The sequence below is a fragment of the Tiliqua scincoides genome, chromosome 5 (assembly GCF_035046505.1).
Source record: "Tiliqua scincoides isolate rTilSci1 chromosome 5, rTilSci1.hap2, whole genome shotgun sequence".
NCBI lineage: Eukaryota > Metazoa > Chordata > Lepidosauria > Squamata > Scincidae > Tiliqua > Tiliqua scincoides.
In genome coordinates, this window is record NC_089825.1 from 66,349,062 (window position 1) to 66,368,754 (window position 19,693).

At 43.6% G+C, this 19,693-nt stretch overlaps 1 protein-coding gene and 1 pseudogene across 1 annotated transcript in view; both read left to right on the plus strand.

The window, feature by feature from the left end:
- ABCA13 (ATP binding cassette subfamily A member 13) overlaps nucleotides 1-19,693 on the plus strand; it is a 256,616-nt gene that overhangs the window by 124,891 nt on the left and 112,032 nt on the right. Inside the window, exons 34-37 of the mRNA XM_066629193.1 lie at nucleotides 407-564; nucleotides 2,507-2,737; nucleotides 6,101-6,206; nucleotides 16,856-17,102. Of these exons, the coding sequence (XP_066485290.1) occupies nucleotides 407-564; nucleotides 2,507-2,737; nucleotides 6,101-6,206; nucleotides 16,856-17,102 (742 nt within the window). The remainder of the gene's footprint in view (nucleotides 1-406; nucleotides 565-2,506; nucleotides 2,738-6,100; nucleotides 6,207-16,855; nucleotides 17,103-19,693) is intronic.
- Nucleotides 2,305-2,423, plus strand: LOC136654449 (5S ribosomal RNA; annotated as a pseudogene).

Genomic DNA, 19,693 nt, shown 5'->3' on the forward strand with positions numbered 1-19,693 from the left:
CTGTAGGGCTGGTGGCCCGACAGGGAGGTTCTGAACGCAGAGGAGCAGAGCTGCTCCTGTCCTACCTCCCTCTCATCTTGCTCCCTCCCCCAGCACGCCCCCTCCCTGCCTTCTTCCCCCCCCCAGAATGCCTATTCCCTGTCCCCCATGCCCCCACCTACTTCTTTGCCGCCCCACCTTATGGCACGTTTGTGACACTCAGTGCCAGCGGTGGACTGGTGCTAAGAGCTCTTACAGCCCAATCCTATGCATGTCTACTTAGAAGTAAGTCTCATTGTGTTCAATGAGACTTGCTCCCAGGAAAGTATGAATAGGATTGCAGCCTCAGTTTTATGGTATAGTGAAATTTCAGTTTTACTTGCACGTTTATAGTTTTTTGAAGAATGGATTGTTCTTCCTCATGTAGGTCGCACTCTGATCCTCACCACTCATCATCTTGATGAAGCAGAAGTTCTGAGTGACCGCATTGCCATCCTGCAGCACGGGCAGCTGAGATGCAGCGGTTCTCCTTCTTACCTGAAGGAAAAATATGGTCAAGGACACAGCCTAACATTCACAAAAAAGGTGAGATGAACAAAGGGTGCAACACTATAGTCAGCTGTCAAACATGAATTGTTCTTACTAGGAATTTGACCAGTCTTCCAGGATCTGAGTCTCATACTAAACCCTGCCCTGTTCAGCTATTTGCCAGTACTACTCAAACACCTGCTGATTTTTTTTTCATGCCAAGGATCTTATATTAGTATGGTCTTGTGGTGCTAGGCAGATAATGTAGTAGTGCAGTGTGGTAGTTAGCTTGAATCAAGTATTCCATGGCTGCTGAATATATTTGATTGCATTTATGAGGGTGACCCAGTTGATCTGGTTGTTTGAAATCTCTGTCAGGAGAAAGTAAGATGTAGGTGAGACAAGTCTGATCTGGTAAGAGTTAACCCTGCTAACTGGTTAAGAGGCACTTTTTCAAGTGGGTGCTCCTCTTTTATTTAGCAGGGGGAGAGTAACTGGCCCACCTCACCCCAGCAGTATCTTTTCTAGTGGCTGTCTGCTGGTGTTGCATCTTTTTAGATTGTGAGCCCTTTTGGGACAGGGAGCCATTAGATATTTGATTTTCTCTGTAAACCGCTTTGTGAACTTTTGTTGAAAAGCGGTATATAAATACTGTTGTTGTTGTTGTTGATCTCTAAGTACAACACTGGTAGCCAGTTTCCTTGGACGGTTTTGGCTCATATTGAATTCTGAAGGAGGAATATCATTTTATTCCTATAGACAGGTTGAATATCCCTTAACCACAATGCCTGGAACCAGCAGTGTTTTGTATTTTGGATTCCCCCCTCCCCCCAGATTTTGGAATATTTGCATATACATCACACTTTGACGTGAAAGGTGCAGAGGGAGGGGAGCAAAGTGGGTGGAGCGATCCTACCAGCAGAGTGCACAAGTCAGCTAACAAGTCTGCTTCTTTCCCTGCCTGCTTTGTACAACAGACACAAGAGGAGAAATAACAAATGAAGAAATAGGGAACATGTGTGTAAAGGGCCAAGTCTTCAAACCTCCTTTAGCAGGATACTGGCAAGGAGAGGGACAACTGCACAGAACAAGTTAAGGAGTTCTGCAGAATAGGAGTTCTGTAGAACTGGGAAGGCTCTTATGTTTGTCATAGCTTTCCATGGCACAAAATTTGCAAAGCATTGATGTTTTAGTTGATCTTATACACAACTCTGCTTATAACTTAACACTAGACCTTGGTTTGTTTGTTTGCAGTATTGCATATAATATTTCTATAGGTGGGGCCTCTGTATCAGTGAGGGATCTTTTCTTGGATCCCCTGCAGATAATGACATCCGTGGTTTCTGCCCCTTTAAACACTCCAATCTGTGCTCCGGTCACCTCTGGAGGATTTTCTGAAGCCCACAGAGGCTGCGTGTGTCTCCCGCAGCCTCTGCAGCTTTCAGAATGGTGGAAAAGGCAAAAAACAAGCCACCTACTTTCGGTTTCCCCTCCAGGGCCTTCCCCAGGCCTTATAAGGCATAAAAATGCTACTTCTGGTTTCCCCTCCAGAAGTTTCCCTGGGCCTCAGAATGCCTTATAAGGCATAAAAACATCTGGAAATGGCAAATGACTTTTTTTGGCCATTCTGAAACCTGCAGAGGCTGTGGGCAGATGCCTGCGGCCTCTGCAGACTTCAGAAAACTCTCCATTCGGCGGGTTCAGATTGGACCAAGCCTGGCTCAATGCAGGTCCGGGAGAACAATGTTGAATATAAAATCCGTGGATAAAAAGGCTTCACCTGTAGTTCCACCTTTTCTTTCCTGTCTATCAGCCCTGCACATGCCCAATCTCGTCTGATCTTGGAAGCTAAGCAAGGTCAGGCCTGGTTAGTACTTGGATGGGAGACCGCATGGGAATACCAGGTGCTGTAGGCTTATACCATAGTCTTTTGAGACTGAAGGTTGCCAACCATCATCAAAAAAAATACATATGTGCTGTTCTTTTCCTCTCTGTACAGCCCTCTACATTTGCAGTTGAAGATCCCAGAGATACCCTTTGTGTCACATCTCTGGTACAGGCCTGCATTCCGCAGGCATTTCTGAAGGAGAGCAGTGGGAACGAGTTGACCTATATGATCCCGAGAGAGGCTGATGAGGCCTCTTTTAAAGTCCTTTTCCAGACTTTGGATGAAAACCTTCAACATCTGCCTGTGACTGGCTATGGTATTTCTGATACTACGTTGGAAGAGGTAGTTTGTTTCCTTACAATATTTAGCAGTGGACTTGATTTTTTTTAAATCAATTACTCTTTCCTGATGATCTCTGTGCATTATTTTGAGGAAGATATTTTGAAGATGATTTTTTTGTTGTGTAATGCATTAGTAGAATATATATTGTTTAAACCAGTGGTTTTCAGACTGGGGCGTTGCGACGCTCCAACCTGAGAGCCCTGGGTAGTTCTCCCTTAAGGGGAGGGGCGGGGGAAGGCAGAGACGTGATGCTCAGCATTGTGCCTCTGATCTGGACGCAGGGGCACACTGCCACTCACCCCTGCCTGCAGCAGCCTCCTGGGGCTTGGGGGAACCTGGCGCCAGCCTCAGCAGGGCTCCCCACGAAGCGCAGAGCCCTCCAGAAGACAATCGCGACCACTTCCTGTTTCATTATCTGGAGGGCTCTGCGCTGTGTGGGGAGCCCTGCTAGCTGGCGCCAGGCTCTCCCAAGCCCCAGGAGGCTGCTGGAGGCAGGGGTGAGTGGCAGCACGCCCCTGTGCCCAGATCAGAGGCACAATGCTAAGCATTGCGTCTCTGCCTTCCCCCCTGCCCCCACTGCCTGCAGCAAAGACTTAGTGGCTCTCAAACTCTCCCAGAGAGATAAGAACCACTGGTTTAAACCTTTTGTGCTCTTTTTCTATATACATCAGTGTATGCCATTGTATGAATTCATACCCAGTAATCTTTCAAGTTCTAAGAAACACTTTTAAAAAATACCCTTGTTTTTGGATGCTTCCAGCATTTGAGGAATCTGATATCCTTTGTACAGTATTGAATTCAGTGGTATGCCACACACAGACGTTACTGTGCATGACAGACATGACACTTTTCCCAAAATGGAAGGGGCAGGGCCAGTCCAAGATATTTTGTTGCCTGAGTGAAAGACACGATAGCTCCCTCACCCAATCAGTGCCAGGTTACTGGGGGACTTGCAGTGGGTTCCAGTTGCACTCTGCTTCTCCCACGCTCATGACACAGTTTATCAGGAGTGTTTAAAAAAAAAAAATTACTGCAGCCAATTCCATTAGGGCAAAACTCCGAAATCCAAAATTCACAGATAATGATGTTGGTATACAGCCTGGCCACTGTGGTGTTCTGGGTTATCATAACTCAAAATAAGCCTCACCAGCATGTAAAATAGCAGGTTATATTCTGCATGTGGCCTTGCAGTGCATGTGTACACAGAAGTAAGTCTCATTGTGTTCAGTAGGACCTATTCCTAGGAAAGTATTTATAGGAATCACTGTCCCTTGCTCAAAGTTGCATGCTAAACTGGGTCACCGACTGCAAATGCCTTCCAGGCTACATATACCTGGAGTAAATTTTGCAGCTTTTTTTTCTTCTGCAGCAATATACTGCAAGGATCTGGCTGAGATCTCAGCTGTGAATTTCCCCCCCGCCCCCCTTCAAAGCACATGTTGTATTTTCTCTACATTACACAATGTGTGTGTGCTCTAACAACTCACAAAATAGACATAATAAAATACAGAAGTGAGCAAGGGCAGAAACACTAACCTCCAGTCCTCTTGAACTTTGGAGGATACAAGTCATTACAAACTCTATGAAAGCTACAAGATGCTTTCTGAATACAACATTTGTGTGTTAAAGAATAAAATCAAACTGCCAACTGCCTTCCTTGTTTGTAATACATCCCAAAACTAGTTTATAATGTCTAAAATTAGCTGCCCGGAGACGTGATGAGGGCCACTAGTTCAGACAGCTTTTTAAATGGTTAGACAAATTAATGGAAGCATAAGTGCTGGACACTTGTGCTTGTGCTGGGCACAAGTGTTGTTGGAGCAGATGGGATGTGCTGCTGTAGAACTTTCCTGGGATCCCTGAAATCCTGGACCTTGCTTGGCAAATAAATTGGTAAAGATAAACATGCTAAGGCTTTCAGTGAGCCTTAAGTTCAGTATAAATTGGTAAAGGTTCCATCTTTTGGTTCCTATGGCAGCAGTCAGGAAGGATGGTCATTATACCACTAAGTGCAGCCAAATGTTTACAACCCTAGAAAAAGTCCCCTTTGAGTTGATGGGTAAAAATGGTATTGAAGAAGCCGTTATAACAGAAATGAGTTATTTTCTTTGAATTGGACTCATCCTAAGTAAGACGTATCAATTTTCCCCCTCCTCCTTGCTAGGGTTTTCTATGCTACCATTCTCCAGATAATGAACCACCACTATTCTGCTGAAGACCATTTCTTGATCACAGTTTTTTTGATTCTCAGATGGACAATAAAATAATACACCACTATTTTTCAATAGGGGGTGAGATAATATTTTTGTTGATAGTGCAGGCTCTTTACTAGACTTTGCAGGAGCTGCTGTTTCTGTATTGATTTCCTTGCTCTCCAACAGGAAACTGCTCTCAGCAGCAAAACTACAGGATGACAAGGATGAGAGTGCTTGCTTTCCTGCAGGTCCCTTGTATATCATTCAGTGAAAGGAAGGGTTGGCAAGCACTTCATTTTATGTTTTCCCCCAAATAGTGGGGATCATATGCTATGATTTTCCAACCTGTAGAAAGTGACCTCCTGAAAGACAATTTTTTAAAAAACTCTTTCCTTCTTCCTAGCCAATAATTCTAACAGACTGGTCCCCAGATCTTTGGCTGCATCCAACTCATAATTTCCCCCTAAGATTGCTAAGGGGGAAATCTGTGCTATACCATTAGCAGTATGGCAAAAAGATGGTCAGCCAGTCTACTCTTTCTTCATATTGTTTTAGTAACAGAGGAGAACTTGCTCAGTTCTTCCTTGTCCACAGTTTCAAATTTGCTTATTTTTCACATTTTTATACCACCCTTCTTCCAAGGAGCTCAGGGTGGTATAAGTTCCTCTATTCCTTTTGTCTTCACAACAACCCTGTGAGGTAGGTGATAGTAACTGGCCCAAGGTCATCCAGGTAGCTTTATTTGAACCTGGATCTTCTAGGTCTAATCCCCAAACCACTACGCCATCCTGGCATGCGCTCACTGTTATGGCCAACATTAGATTTCCTTGTGAGAACACAGCTTTAAAATGGGATTGTAAACCACTGCTGAGATCTTTCAGAAATAATACCCCACCCTTTGTTAAAAGGTGATAGAAGAATGGACGGAAATCTTAATGAAATATCCAGACATACATTGTTGCATGCAAATGCTCATTTTTTCCCTTTCTAAAGGAGTGAAACAGAAAATAGCTATCTTGAGAATGGCCCTTAAATATTCATAGCAACAGTGATTATCCCCACGTTGAAATTGGTAGAGACTGTGTAAAGACTATCCTTGTGTAACTGTGTGCAGAATTTCTGCCATATTAAAGAGAATTTTATATCTGATTTCCCCCCCTTCCCAAAGGTGTTTTTGAAACTCCTACCAAGCACAGAGAAGACATCACATATTCCAGCGGCTGTAGACTTGGAGTTCACTCAAGCTTATAGCAGAGAACCAACACATAAAAATGGTAACTAGAACCCACCCACTCTTTGCCATCCACACATGAAAAAGCAAGTTAGCCTCTGAGGCAGCTTAGTTTATAATATAGCGGTATAAAATTACCTGGATTGTAAAGGGCCATCATCACCTTAAGACAGAATCTAAGGGCTAGGTTTTGGAAGCATGCCTTAGGGCCTATTTGTAATGTCAATTTTTTTTCCTGATGATCTTGCACTCCTCTTTCTTGAATTTAAGCAGGTTTATGTTCCTTATTAAACATAAGAATTTGTAAATAAATGATCACTTTTGTAATTCCTTCTGTGCTTCTGATCTGTTTCTCTTGATACCATAACCTGTCTGTTCTACTCTGATGGGCCTGTATTACTTGGGTAAGTTATTTGGCTACCTGGCCTCTGTTAGGTCCTTTGATGTCACATCTCCCCTTGGCTACCATTAATTCAGCTATTCTGACATCACAGTATCCATTGCTCTGTGGTCTCAGAGTTTGGTGGATCACGGCCAAGCCTGCATGAGTGCTTAAAATAGGCTTGCACTTCAGCCTGAATATAATCTGCTAGCTGTGTAAAATGGCAGGGAGTTGATAAACCTGCTTTTCCTGCCTACCTTGGCTTGCAGAAATAGAAGGATTGCACCTCATCTGGCAGGTCACAGTAAAGGAATAGTGGGCTCCATTTGGGTTGTAAGTCACAAGTTGTACAAGTTTAATTTAGACAATCTTATGCATGTCTATCAGAAGTAGATTCCATTGTGTCCAACTGGGCTTACTCCCAGGAAAGTGTGTGTAGGATTTCAGTCTTAGAATCTAAATTCTAAGGTCCATGATCATCTTATGGCAAGAGCTTTTTAATGACAGCTCAGTTGAGTGATCTCAGGGATTTTTATCTGCTAGTCTAGTATTTCTAGATAATCCAGAAATGAGAAACTGGCATTTCCCCTATATTTTTGTTATAGGGGAAATGCCTGTTTCCCATGTCATTGCTTCAATTCCCATCCCTTATCCCCTTTCCTTAGAACAGATCAATGCTGGCATAAACAGCAGTATGTGTGGTGCATTGGTGGCCCTTGCTTGACGGACCAGATACTTGGTCAGTAGCCCATAAATGGGTAGTTGCTGGCTGATGCATTAGACTCGCTTTATGTGTAGAGCAGTATGTGTAGAATACTGCTCATGTTCTGGGGATTTGGGGTAGAGTTGCCAATTACCAGAAAAGAAACCAGCAAATGCCTGACACACATCTGCCTTTAACCAACGTTCATACATTGCGTGTGGAAGGTCCAAGGATCATACCTGGCAATCAAGTAGCAAGTGATGAGAAAGACTTATACCGAGAGTTTTCAATTCTGGGCTATTTAGGGTAATGGTCTGACTCAGTACTGTATAAGGGAGCTTTATGTATTCATATCAAAGTTGGCAGTACTATTTGGGGGGCTGTTTTGGAGAGGGCGCAACTGGTGATAGAGAAATAGTAGTAGGGAATTGGTAAAGGGTTTCTTTGGGTATGAAGGATTAAAGTGCTTGTTTCAAGATAAGAGAGTGGGTTCTTTACAATGAATGTTTGGGTAATTTCTTTTGCATTTGCAGTAATCACGGGGACTTTACATGAAATACAGAAACTAGTTCTGCAGCCACAAAGCATTTGACATTTGTTTATATTCTGATGAATTCCCAAAAGTTTTGAGAAGTGCAATTTATTAAAAAATAGTGATTGAATTTATGTATAATTAACAGCCACCCTTCAGAGATAAAGCTGTGTGCATGTAAGGTATTTTGTCATGTATCTAAAAGAAACCCAGTAATTAGAAGTTGTAGCTTCATATTTTTGCGACTGATGAATTACAGGAAGAAAATATGGCAAATGTGGGGAGGAGATTGGAGAGAAAAATCTCCATTCTCCATTGATGACTGTCATTTATCATTAAGGGCAGTTATGTAGAGCTGGTGTATGGAGCTAGGGAATTGCCTGAAAAATGTATTTGTCTTTGTCGGAGTTAACGAGAATTCTTTCAAGATGCTACTTTGACCCTTATAATTTTGTCTTTGAAGGTATATTCAAAGGCAGCAGCAAACTTTTCATTTAAGAAAGAAGTTAAATAGATACTCTCTAAAGCAAAACAATCAGAAAGATGATTAAGCAGATCACAAATTAAACAGATCACAGGAACTATTTCTATGCAAGCTAAAGAGAGTTTGGGTCCCAGAACTGTTTGACCGTCCAAACCTAGTGTAAGTTTATATAATTAGGGCTTAAAAAGACAATTGGAAGACTCACATTCCTCTGTCACCTCAGTCAGAATAGGGTTTGCCTATTAAAGCACTACTCAAATCTGCAAAACCTGTTTGCAAGAGCACTGCGATGGTTCACCTCGCAGGCAGCGATACCTCTTTCATCCTACTTTCAGTTCTCTGAAGTAACGGTATTCTGTCTCCATCTCTTGTCTCCATATTTCCCCCGTTTGAAGACCTGGTGCATCTTCCTCAACTAAAATATTTATTCTTCTGGCATATGAATAATAAAAACACCTGTCAGCCTTCTCAACTGACCCTTCTTCTTCCTGAGATTATTCCACATTGACAGTTTTGTAGACTTGCTTCTCTTTCCTCATCCTCTTGTCCCCCACACTTGTCCCCCACACAAAAAAAATTGTTATTTTAAAGGCTCATGCCTAGATTAAATATTCATCTTGTTCTCTCCAATGGAAGGGGCAGTTCAGCATGAATGCTATATGAAATGAATCTTCAGTCTTCTCTATGAAGCTTTTTAGTTTTTGGGTAGGTGGTCAGCTTAAGAAGGTAACATGATAGAAGTATATAAAATAATATACAATTTGGGAAAAATGGTTCACACCAGAACGTGGAGTCATTCAGTGAAACCAATATTCAGGACAGGCAAGAGAAAGTACTTCACACAATGCATAACTAACTTCTGGAATTCATGGCCACTGATTTAGATGATTTAGGAATTCACTACCACTGATTTTAATCCTCCTTAAAAAAAAAAAAATAAAAGAGTTAGATCCAGGCAGGATAGGTTTATCCAAGTCTATTAGAAAGGATAGCTAAATGAAACTTCCACATTTAGAAGCCATGTATGTCTGAATGCTGTTACTGTGGAGAAGTGAAAAGGGCTGTTGCTTTCATACCCAGCTTCTGGGTTCTCCAGAGGCATCTGCCTGAGCTAGATTGGATGGACTTTCTGTTGTTATCAGTGTACAGATGTGGTTGCTCTGTGGACAACAGTTGTTAAGCCCTATAGTAGCAGAAATGTGGCAAGCTGTAGGCTAAAAGGACATAGTGTAGTCAGAGCTGTGATTGTATGCATGCTTGCTTGCCAGAAAGCTCGATTGGACATGCATGTGATCAGGCTGCGCATTTTGGAAATGGCTGTCCTTACAGCATCTCCTGTTTGCTAATTATCAGCTAATGCCAAATATGAAAATGAAATACAGTTGGGACATCCAATTTTGATAGCAACTTTTGGATGACTATATGGCAAATATCAAACTATTCTGAGAATACTGAACATTGAAATGTGCAGAGAAGAATTTTGAGGTGAATTTGTGGGTATACATTTGCAACTGTTGCAATGAGACGTGAGTATCAAGCAGAAGCACTCCGATTCCTGAATCTGCCCAGATGTTAAAGAGCTATTTTCTCTCTGTGTTTGTCAGTATTTGTCAGTCTGTAATGCTTTAGGAAGTTGTGGTCTCTGGAGAGTAGAAAGCCTAATGAATTGTAGCTTTTATGGTCAGCTCCCTTGGCTGTGAGAAGCAGTGAATGCTAAAATTTTGTAGCTGGTAGTACCTGAGATACAGCACAAAGTGTAGTTAATTGCCAGTTGTTCCGGTGGATGCTCACTAAAGCAGACTCCCGAAAGACAGCAAAGCTGGCATGGTTAACATTTCTAGGTATCGCTATCAATATATGCAGTGGGAATGTAGTGACTTAGCAACATCTCTTTTTATTTGAAATACTGCCAACAGGGAGTTGGGATTTTTTAAATGACTTTTCCCATAGCAAATAGAAAAAAGCCTCTGATATCAGATGGATAGATCTGGCATGCACCGTACTGTATATTTTCTCAAATAAACTATAGAACAGCATTAGTCAAAACAGAAAGCAGTCTGTTGTTCTCAAGCAAGTATTGGCTGTTGTCAGGACCCACATGAGGTCAGACCCTAAATCAGATGAGACCTCATAGGAGGAGGAACAAGATACCAGTGATGGCCCCAGCACAGAATGGGACTGAGGGGAGTTACTGCCACCCCATAAGTGAGGCCACAAATTTAAGGGACCTATTGCCGACGACTAGACCCCCTCCCCTAACTCCAGAACCCTTCACTGTCCCTTCCAGGACTGCAGGAGCAGGAATGTTGAGGGAACTGTACCAAAGCCCGGAACTGGATACACAGTGCCTGTTGGGCAGCCTGAGGCTTCTTCTCCTATCTTTCTACCTAGGAGGCAATGGCAAGCATAAACATGTTTCAGTTTACAGCCCTGCTGTCAGGAAGGGGTGGAGCAGCAGAGCCGAATATAAAACTACGCGATTGCTGCCTGATGTTGCTGAGGACAACTTTTTGGTTATTTCCTGGCCTGGACAGCTCCATGGCAAAATCAGTATGGTTTCTCATTCAAGTACAAAGGCAAATCTCCTGCTTCTGCTACCATTACTTTGAGTGTTGAATTGCTTGGACTGATGGACCGTCCCTGGAGCCAAGGTTTTATAGGTGAACTGGGATTGGTCTGTGATGCATCCATCTTACATTTTGCCTCAGTTGTTCCAATTATACAGGCCAACACGTACTTTGCTGTTTTATGGGAAGTCAGCAGAACAGGAATTTATGGTATGAAATTCCCATTTTTCATATTAGATTACATACCTAAATTAGAAAGTCTCTTGATTAGGGATGATCATATGTGCATTTGTAGCACCTTCATAGTCTAATTGGAAATAATTTTTTGTCTTTAATGAAAAGGGATTTGTGTAGGGTTACCCACTGCCGGTTGTGGGTTTGTCAAAGTTTTGGTGTGAGACAATAGTTTTAGGATTCTCAGAGCCCAATCCTGTCCAATTGTCTAGCACCAGTGCTGCTGTCATGCAGCCCCAAGGAGGAGGCCTTTGTGACTGTCCCTCCTCCACAGGTTGCAGTGCATGCCCCATTGGTGTGGTTGCACTGACCTCCCTGCACATGCCTGATCTCATCTGATCTCAGAAGCTAAGCAGGGTCAGGCCTGGTTAATACTTGGATGGGAGACCGCCAGGGAATACGAGGTTCTATAGGCTTATACCATAGTCTTTCGAGACTGAAGGTTGCCAACCATAGCCACTGACACTGGAAAATTGGATAGGATTGGGCCCTCAGTGTTGTAACTAGTGCATCATGGGAAGAGACAGTCTAGAGAACTTAAACTAAAAGAGTATTATTAAGATCCTCATTCTTTATAAACAAGAGTCCCTGAACATTGAAAAATCAAGCTAAGAAGCATTTGAAAGCCTCTTTCATCCTCTGTTTCTTTGTTACCTTAACTATTGAGAAGAATAACAATAAGCCTACTTGCTTTGATCATTAATATGTTAATTAAGCATTTATTCTTCAAATGATTTGTAAAAAAAAGTTAGCTGGGATAATGATAATGAAGTCTTCTTTCATGTTAAATCTTTCCTGAAATGTTTTAAAAGGAAGTACTATTTTAATTATACATTATTAACTTTTAAAAGACAAGTATTTAATTAGAACAATGATAAAATATAGTTGTATGTGAATCATTTTATCTAACACTCCATTATTCAATACAAGGAGTCATTATTTTCTCAAAATTGCTAAAATAATTTACATTTTCCCTGCAACATCTAAGGTTACATCTGATGCCCACTTAGTTGGGACTAAATCCCAGGGATTTATGGGTTTACATCTGAGTAATTATGCATAAGAATATTACAAATTTAATAGGAAATTTCTGCCCCACCATTACAGTTTCAAAGAAGATCTCAAGTGGCTAATTTTTAATGATTAAAAACAATGAACCAGCTGAATCTTTCACAATTGAACCAATTGATTAACCATAACTAGTCATCATATCTGGTAGTACATCAGATTTCCAGTTTTTTTGCTGTAATAATATTTACTGCAGTCAGCACTGAGAACTGAAATAGCGTAGTGCCCAAGAGACTTAGCTATACATCTGGAACTCCCAAGTTCAAATGGTTCTATAAAAATGATTATTATGATAATTAATTCTGAGTAGATCTTTTAAATTTCCTAATAAATACGTGGACTGTGATCTTATGCACAGTTACTAGGGAGCAAGCTTCACTAACATCCTGGCAGCTCAAGGACCTTTAGGACTATTGCAAAAGGTGACATGCCATTTTTCAGAGCTGGATTGCCACCACAGACAGCTGTTGGCTGTAGCCACTCACCAGCAGTCTTGCAATGACCTCTGGCACTGGTAAGTCAGTGTGGGGAGAGATGGAAGGGAAGCAAGGGTGGGCAGAACAGGGCGAACATCAGAGTGGGGTGGATTGAGGTCAGTATTGGCAGCAGTGGAGCTGCTGGTATCCACCTTCTGAGTCCACTTGGACTTGCCCTAGCTAAATTGCTGCTGCGGGTTCGAGTACACCCAGTGGAGCAGTGAAGGCTTACCTCTGGGCAAGGGAACAAATGTTTCTTTACCTAGAGAAGATCTCTGGGATTGCCCACTCAACAGGATGCAGCACTTGCTCCAGTGGCATTGCTGCATCAAGGGGGTGGGGTAGATGGGATGAGGCTGGGAAGATATACAGGTCCAACCTTGTTATACATGGATTTTTTATACACGGATTTTACTCAACAGGAATGGCCTCTGCAAATGAGAAGGAATGTGCTGATCCCTGGAGAAGGGGGAAAATGCACCCCTTTAAAATGCTTTTCTTACTATTGTTGAGATTTTTTATCTCAACATGATGAGAAGGGCCCTTTAAATTAAAGGAAAACAGTCCTTGACAATAGTTAGAGAGAGGGCAGCCAGCTGACAATCCATCAACCATTCTCTCTCTCTAAGGGACCCCCTCCCTTCCCCCTGAACACATGAAAGGTGATCCTTTCTAAGTGCCTGTAGAGAGACTGATTGTTGGATTGTTGTCTTAATGATTCTATCTTAACATCACCAAGGTCAGCAAGACTGTTTTTAAATCACTTGGGCAAGGGACTTTGTTTTTTTAAATTGATTTGCTATACTGTGATTTTTGCCATGTACCTGCCTTCTGGGAAAACCCTCCTAAATAACGAGACTCAACCTGTATAGCCTTTATGAGATGGGAGCATTTACCATCATGCTAATCCCACATTTTCCCAGGATAGTGCCACAGCTGGGCAGGCTCAAAAGAGGGATGCTGTGTGGATGTGGGCAGCCCTTGACAGTTGTTGCAGTTGAAGCCTTTGGCCTGAAAATGGGTAGATTCCAGTATGTTTTTAGCAGCATTTTTTGCTGCATGAGTTACCCATGCAAGGCAACTGAGGAAGCTGATAGGATTGGGCTGATACTTATACAACACTTTTAATATGCACAGTGCCATAGAGCTTAAGAAGAAGAAAAGTTCTTGCTCCTAAGGAGCTGACAATCTAAATTACAATCTAAATAAGGAGTGAATAATGCCTATCAATGCTGGTTGCTTGAATTAACACACATGTGTAGTCACAGTCACTTCCAAGATGAGAATGGAGAATTGGGATGAATTGGGGAGTACAATTTAATTGTGGTTATAATTGCATCTCTGATATGTAATTACATTCATAAGTCAGGCAAAGCAACTTTTAACAATTGGATTAGATTTTTAATTTTATCTTCTAAATTATTCATGTAAAGGTTCTTTCAGGAAAGAAATTCAAATTCACAACTTTGAGTTTGGTAGGTTCTTATTCATAGTAATTTTGTGAAGAAATTCTACCCACTTGTTAGACTTAATTGAGTGCCTAGTTCTCAGGTGAAGATTTACAGGGGCACAGGATGCTGCCCTCTGTGGAATCAAATCATTGGTCCAACTAGCTCAGTCTTATTGACACTGGCTGCAGCACCTCTCCAGGGTTTCAGACAGGAATCTTTCTAAGCCCCGTCCAGGGATTGTCTTTCTTTATGCACTTTGCCACAGAGTGATGGCCAGAGATGGCCCAACATAATTACCCAATGCCACCGTGCACAGTCTTCCCCTGTGACTGTGCTGTCTCCCCCTGAAAACAAAACCTGAGCAGAAGATAGTAATTCAGCCCCTTATCTCATCACCTCCCTCCCTTCCCATGTAATATTTTTCAACAAAACAGGAAGTGTGGCATGCACCAGAAGTTCTCAGTATGTTCTCAGTTCTCACTTCCTGCTTTATTTAAAGGGACTGCGCAAGGAAGGGGCAAGGTGAGTGGACAGGGAAGCAGATTCCCACCACCTTCTGTGTGATTTTATTTATTATTATAATTTTTTTTTGGTGCAGACAGCAACAAGGATGATCTGCTTCCCTCCCCACTAGCCTTGCTCCTTCCTTGTGCAGACCCTGTAAACAAATCAGGAAGCTCACATACTGATTTGTTTAAAAGTATCACAGGAGGAATGAGTAAGATAAAGGGTAAGGATGCAGATCACTGCTGCTCTGTTCACTGCAAATTGAGGAAGGCAGTGGCAGAGTTGAAGAGCACCCAGGCTCTGTTTGCAACATCACCTGCTTTTCTTTAGTACAGTTTGTATAGTTACATATTTATATCAGTTGCCCTAAATGTCAGAAACTTTTTGAATGTTGATGTTTACTAGTAATTCTTAAGAGGCCCAGATAATTCTGACAGTTGCCAATAAATCTCAAAACCAACTGCTCATTTCCTTTTCTCACAGATTCTATAATCAGTTCCCTTAATCGCATGGTGCTGATAGGTAGACAGTTCATACAGATTACAATTCTACACGCACTGATTAATAGGTTTTTAATAGGATTAAAGGAACTGGCCTCACCAGGAAGTGAGAAGAAGGGCCAAAACATGTGTATGTCATGAGCACGCGCATACTTAAATGTATGGGGCCAGTCAGGTAATTTAAGTGATCTGAACTGGCTCCCTGCTTTCACTTAACCAAGTGTTAACAAACTTACCATGTATTTACCAAGAGGGAATTTACTACTTATTTTAATGTAGCTCTTTTAACGCAGAATGTGTTTTACCTCATTCATCTTCATTAAGATGCCCGTAATGGTGTATAGTATAATGTTCCTTGCACAGATGAGGAACTGAAGCCGAGAGATTTCTGTTCAAGGCTACAAATCAATTGCTGCCATTAGCACAATGCACTTTGCACAAAGGAGAATGGATCAGGATCACATGTCCCTATGGAAAGAAGTATTGAGGGTGGTGTATGGAAGGGATTTATGGACTTGGGAATGCAGGAATCTCAGAGTAGGAGGCTAGGACCTAGCTAATTATCAAGAATTGTGTGTGTTCATGCTTTGGAACCCTTTTAAGGTGCAGAAAGGATAGTCTGAATTGTCTGCATTTGCAAGGTCCTGCTCTCAAGTACAAAAGATTGGCCCTTTTTCCTTTGCTGGCAAAACTATGCATTCTGCTTTCAACACTTCAGTTTCCAGTAACCTGAGTTTCAGATTTCAGCTCAAAGCACCAGCCTCAGGACAGGACCGGTGAGCAGTCTTACACTGGGCTTCCAAGCATTCTCTGCCCACCCTGGATGACACATTGGATACTACTGCTCCCAATAGTACTGCTTGTTCAAGGGGGTGGTCCTGACCATAGGCCATCTGATGGACATGGGGCTTTAGCTAGTGCTTCACCTAACTATCCTATGATGTCATGTTCCCCCCTCCCCACCTCTGAACTACACAGCGTAATTTCCTGGTCAATATTTGGGTAGGGCCACACACATCCCAGGCCTAACTTTGACAGCGAACAACTCCTTGAGGCTTAGAGCATTGGCCTGTATTCCAGCTATGTAGTGTTGTGATCTGAAGCCCAAGCTGAGATGCACTTAAAGTGAAGGCCAAATTTTCTGTTCCTTCTGGTTGTTGTTGTCGTTTTTTAAAAACAACAACAACAACAACCTTTTGCAAGTGCATCTGCTCACACTTGTGCCCTCACCCCTCCACCCCGCTCCTCCCCTCCATGCCCATCTAGCAACTTCTTCAAAAGTAGGCTGGGCAGGACATACTGGGAGTAGAAGAGAGTCCTCTTGCGCTCCTATCATGCTTGCCAAGCCAATTTTAAAGAAGCAGTTGTACAAGCCAGGAGGAGGAGCCTTGAGTGACTGGGGCGTGATTGCCGGTTCAGCAACCCCTTGCTTCATCCTCCAGCCCTGTGGTTGCTTGCTTGTGGCAGCATTGCAGGACAAAAAGCTGGATTGCCAGTGCTCTGGTACTCATTTGCTCTCAGCAAGCAAGAAGAGGATCAGAGTGCAGGGTGAAGTGGTGACATTGGTGGTGGAGTGGGGATGGTGGTGGACAGGCCCTTGATGGAGACAGCACCATCAATTTGCCACTTCCACCGGCCCGCTGCTCCAAATAGCTACTCCGCTTGGTCACATGGGTAGAGCAGCCCTGCTAATAAATTATAAAGGAATTGACAATCTTGAGAGCCCTTTGCCTTCTATCCCTGGCCATTCGCTTTCCTGAACAGGTGCATCTGTTTGTCACACAACAGGTAGTTTTCTAACGGAGGTTCAGAGCTTCCACGGAGGAATGCTTGTTCTCACCCAGATTGCTGCTCTTCTGATGAAGCGCCTTCGTCACACCAGGCGAGACTGGAGAGGGACTCTATCAAACGTTCTACTACCTGTCATCTTTGTTGCCATGGCAATGGCCTTGTTTACTGTGAAGCCATTAGCTATTGATTATCCTTCACTTAACCTGATGCCTGGACTTTATGACAATGCTGAATCCTTTTTCAGGTAAAAAGGCTCATTCATCATCATCAATAATACAGGGATAGGGTCGTTATTTCTGAAAGGGTATTCATTTTTTTTTTTAATTTAAGAAGTTATTCCTTGAAGCAGGATAATCATGGTTCAGATATACAAAGGCAGGCACAAAAGAAAATCCATAAGGCCGCTCCCAACCTCAGAAGCCATTTTCTTTTTTTGGAGAACCATGCAGACTGCATGAGACTCGTGTCTTTGAGCACAATCCACCAAGTACAATCTGCAACAATTTTTGGAGTATCTGCCACATTTCATATACATGAAGATGTTGTAATCCTTACAATAATCACGTAGCTTAAGAGCCAAATCCTATCCGACTTTTCAGCACCGGTGCAGCCGCAATGCAGCCTCGAGATAAGGGGACACATTCTCCCATACTTAGAGGAGGCCTCAGTGACTACCCTTCCACAATAGGATGCAGCACACATCCATTGGTATAGCTGCACCAGCACTGAAAAATTGGATAGAATTGGGCAGCAACCCTATCTGCACTTTCCCGGGAGGAAGCCCCATTGACGATAATGGGTCTTACTTCTGAGTAGACATGCAAAGGATTGGGCTCTAAGCCAGTATCATTATCCCCACATTGAAGCTTGTGGCCTGAGGCTGTATGGTTATGGCGCACCAAAGGCCCCTCATTGAGATCATGGCAAAGTCAGGACTGGAAGGAGGGACTTCTTGATTTTGTAGCTCTTTGGTTTTGTGCCTACACTACACCACCTTACCTAGTCTGCCTTATTGAAATAATGGTTGCATCACTTTGCTTTGCAGACAGCCACATCATGTACACACACAGATTTTTTTGCATTCCAGTCTTCCCAGTATTAGCCTACCCAAACCCCAACAACCTTTTGGTCCCGTTAGGACATAATATTGTTTTGCTATTATTCTATAATGGATTTGATTGCTGTTATAGAAGAGGAGAAAATACTCCTCAAAGCTACATTTGATCCCCCATTATGCTGGGGGAGCATGTGCTCCAAACATCCCAAACAGCACTTTGTGACAGTGCCAAAGTTATTTGCATTGGCTGGAAGGCCTATGCCAGGGGTGTCAAACTCATGTCATACAGAGGGCTGAAAAGCATTCATGATGCCTGCCGAGGGCCGGAAGTGATGTCATTACACAGGAAGTGATGTCATTAAACAAGTCAAAACCAGAAATAAACACTCTGTTCTGGTATAGGAACTCATAAGCTGCTAATGACAGGAGAGAAAATACACAAATCTTGATCATATAGCAAGATATGGGAGAGCCCAATTATCATGTGGGCCACCCTTTCAGCAGTGTCACATCAGCATTACTCAGCAGCTGAGAGCCCGAGGGCCAGATAAAAAGCTTCTGAGGGCCGCATCCGGCCCCTGGGCCTTATGTTTGAAACCCCTGGCCTATGCCATCTGCCACCACCAGATCCAGGTAGAATTTACTCTGGGGCAGGAAAGGGCTGCTTTGAACAGTGTGGGAGGTGGATTAGGGCAGGGGGAGGGCAGGGTGGGAGTGTAAGGGAACAGGGGCAGGCAGCAACGAGGTGGGGATGGGCATATTAGACCCATGAAAGGGTGGGATTGGTGACACTGGGGTATGTTGTATCCTGTCCCCCTTCCTGGAACCAGTCCTCTGACATGGGGCAACGCAGACTTGCGCTGCCACTTAGCAGGTTATCAGAGTTGCCCCATTATGTGGGCTTAGACTTAACCCGGGGCAAGGAGACAAATGTTGCCTTCCCTGAGGAGGCTACCAGAATGGCAAAAACCTTGATAGAATGCAGTGCAGGCTGTGTTGGCCCTGCTGCATTGGCACAAGAGTGGGGTAGATTGGTTTGGGCTGTTTATTTATTCCACTATCTTATAGTCCTTTATTCCACTATCTTATAAAAGACCTAAAGCAGTGGTATTCAAACTGGGGTATCGCAATGCCTCAGCCTGTGGGTCCTGGCCTCTGCCCCCTTAAGGAGTGGGGGCAGCCAGGAGATAGGGGAAAGGCAGCGGCGTGATCCACAGAATTGTGCCGCTCAGGGGGGCTGCAGGGGCTTGGGTACACTTGCCCAAGCCTCCTGCAGCCTCCTGGGAGTGCAGGGAGCCCTGCGCAACCTTCGGTAGGGCTCCCCAGGTCAGGGAAAATGAAAGCAGAGCGATTGCGGCCCACTCCGCAAAACTGGAAGCGGAGCACGATCGCTCCCCTTTCCCTTCTGACGGGGCTGCAGGGACTGGGGTGCACCCTCCAGTCCCTGCAGCTGTCCCTGTGTGCGGGGAGCCCTGTGTGAGCACCTGCAGGGCTCCCCAGGTCAGGGAAAGGGAGAGCGGGGTGATCGCGCTCCGCTTCCACTTTTGCGGAGGCAGAGCAGATCGCTCCACTCTCCCTTTCCCTGACCTGGGGTGCCCTGCAGGTGCTTGTGCAGGGCTCCCCGCACACAGGGACGGCTGCTGCAGGAACCGGTGAGTGCATCCTAGTCCCTGCAGCCCCCTGAGTGATGCGATCCTGGGGATGGCATCGCTGCCTTCCCCCTGCCCCTGCTGCCTCCCCCTCACCCCCGCAAAGACTTATTGTGGGTTTCAAACTCA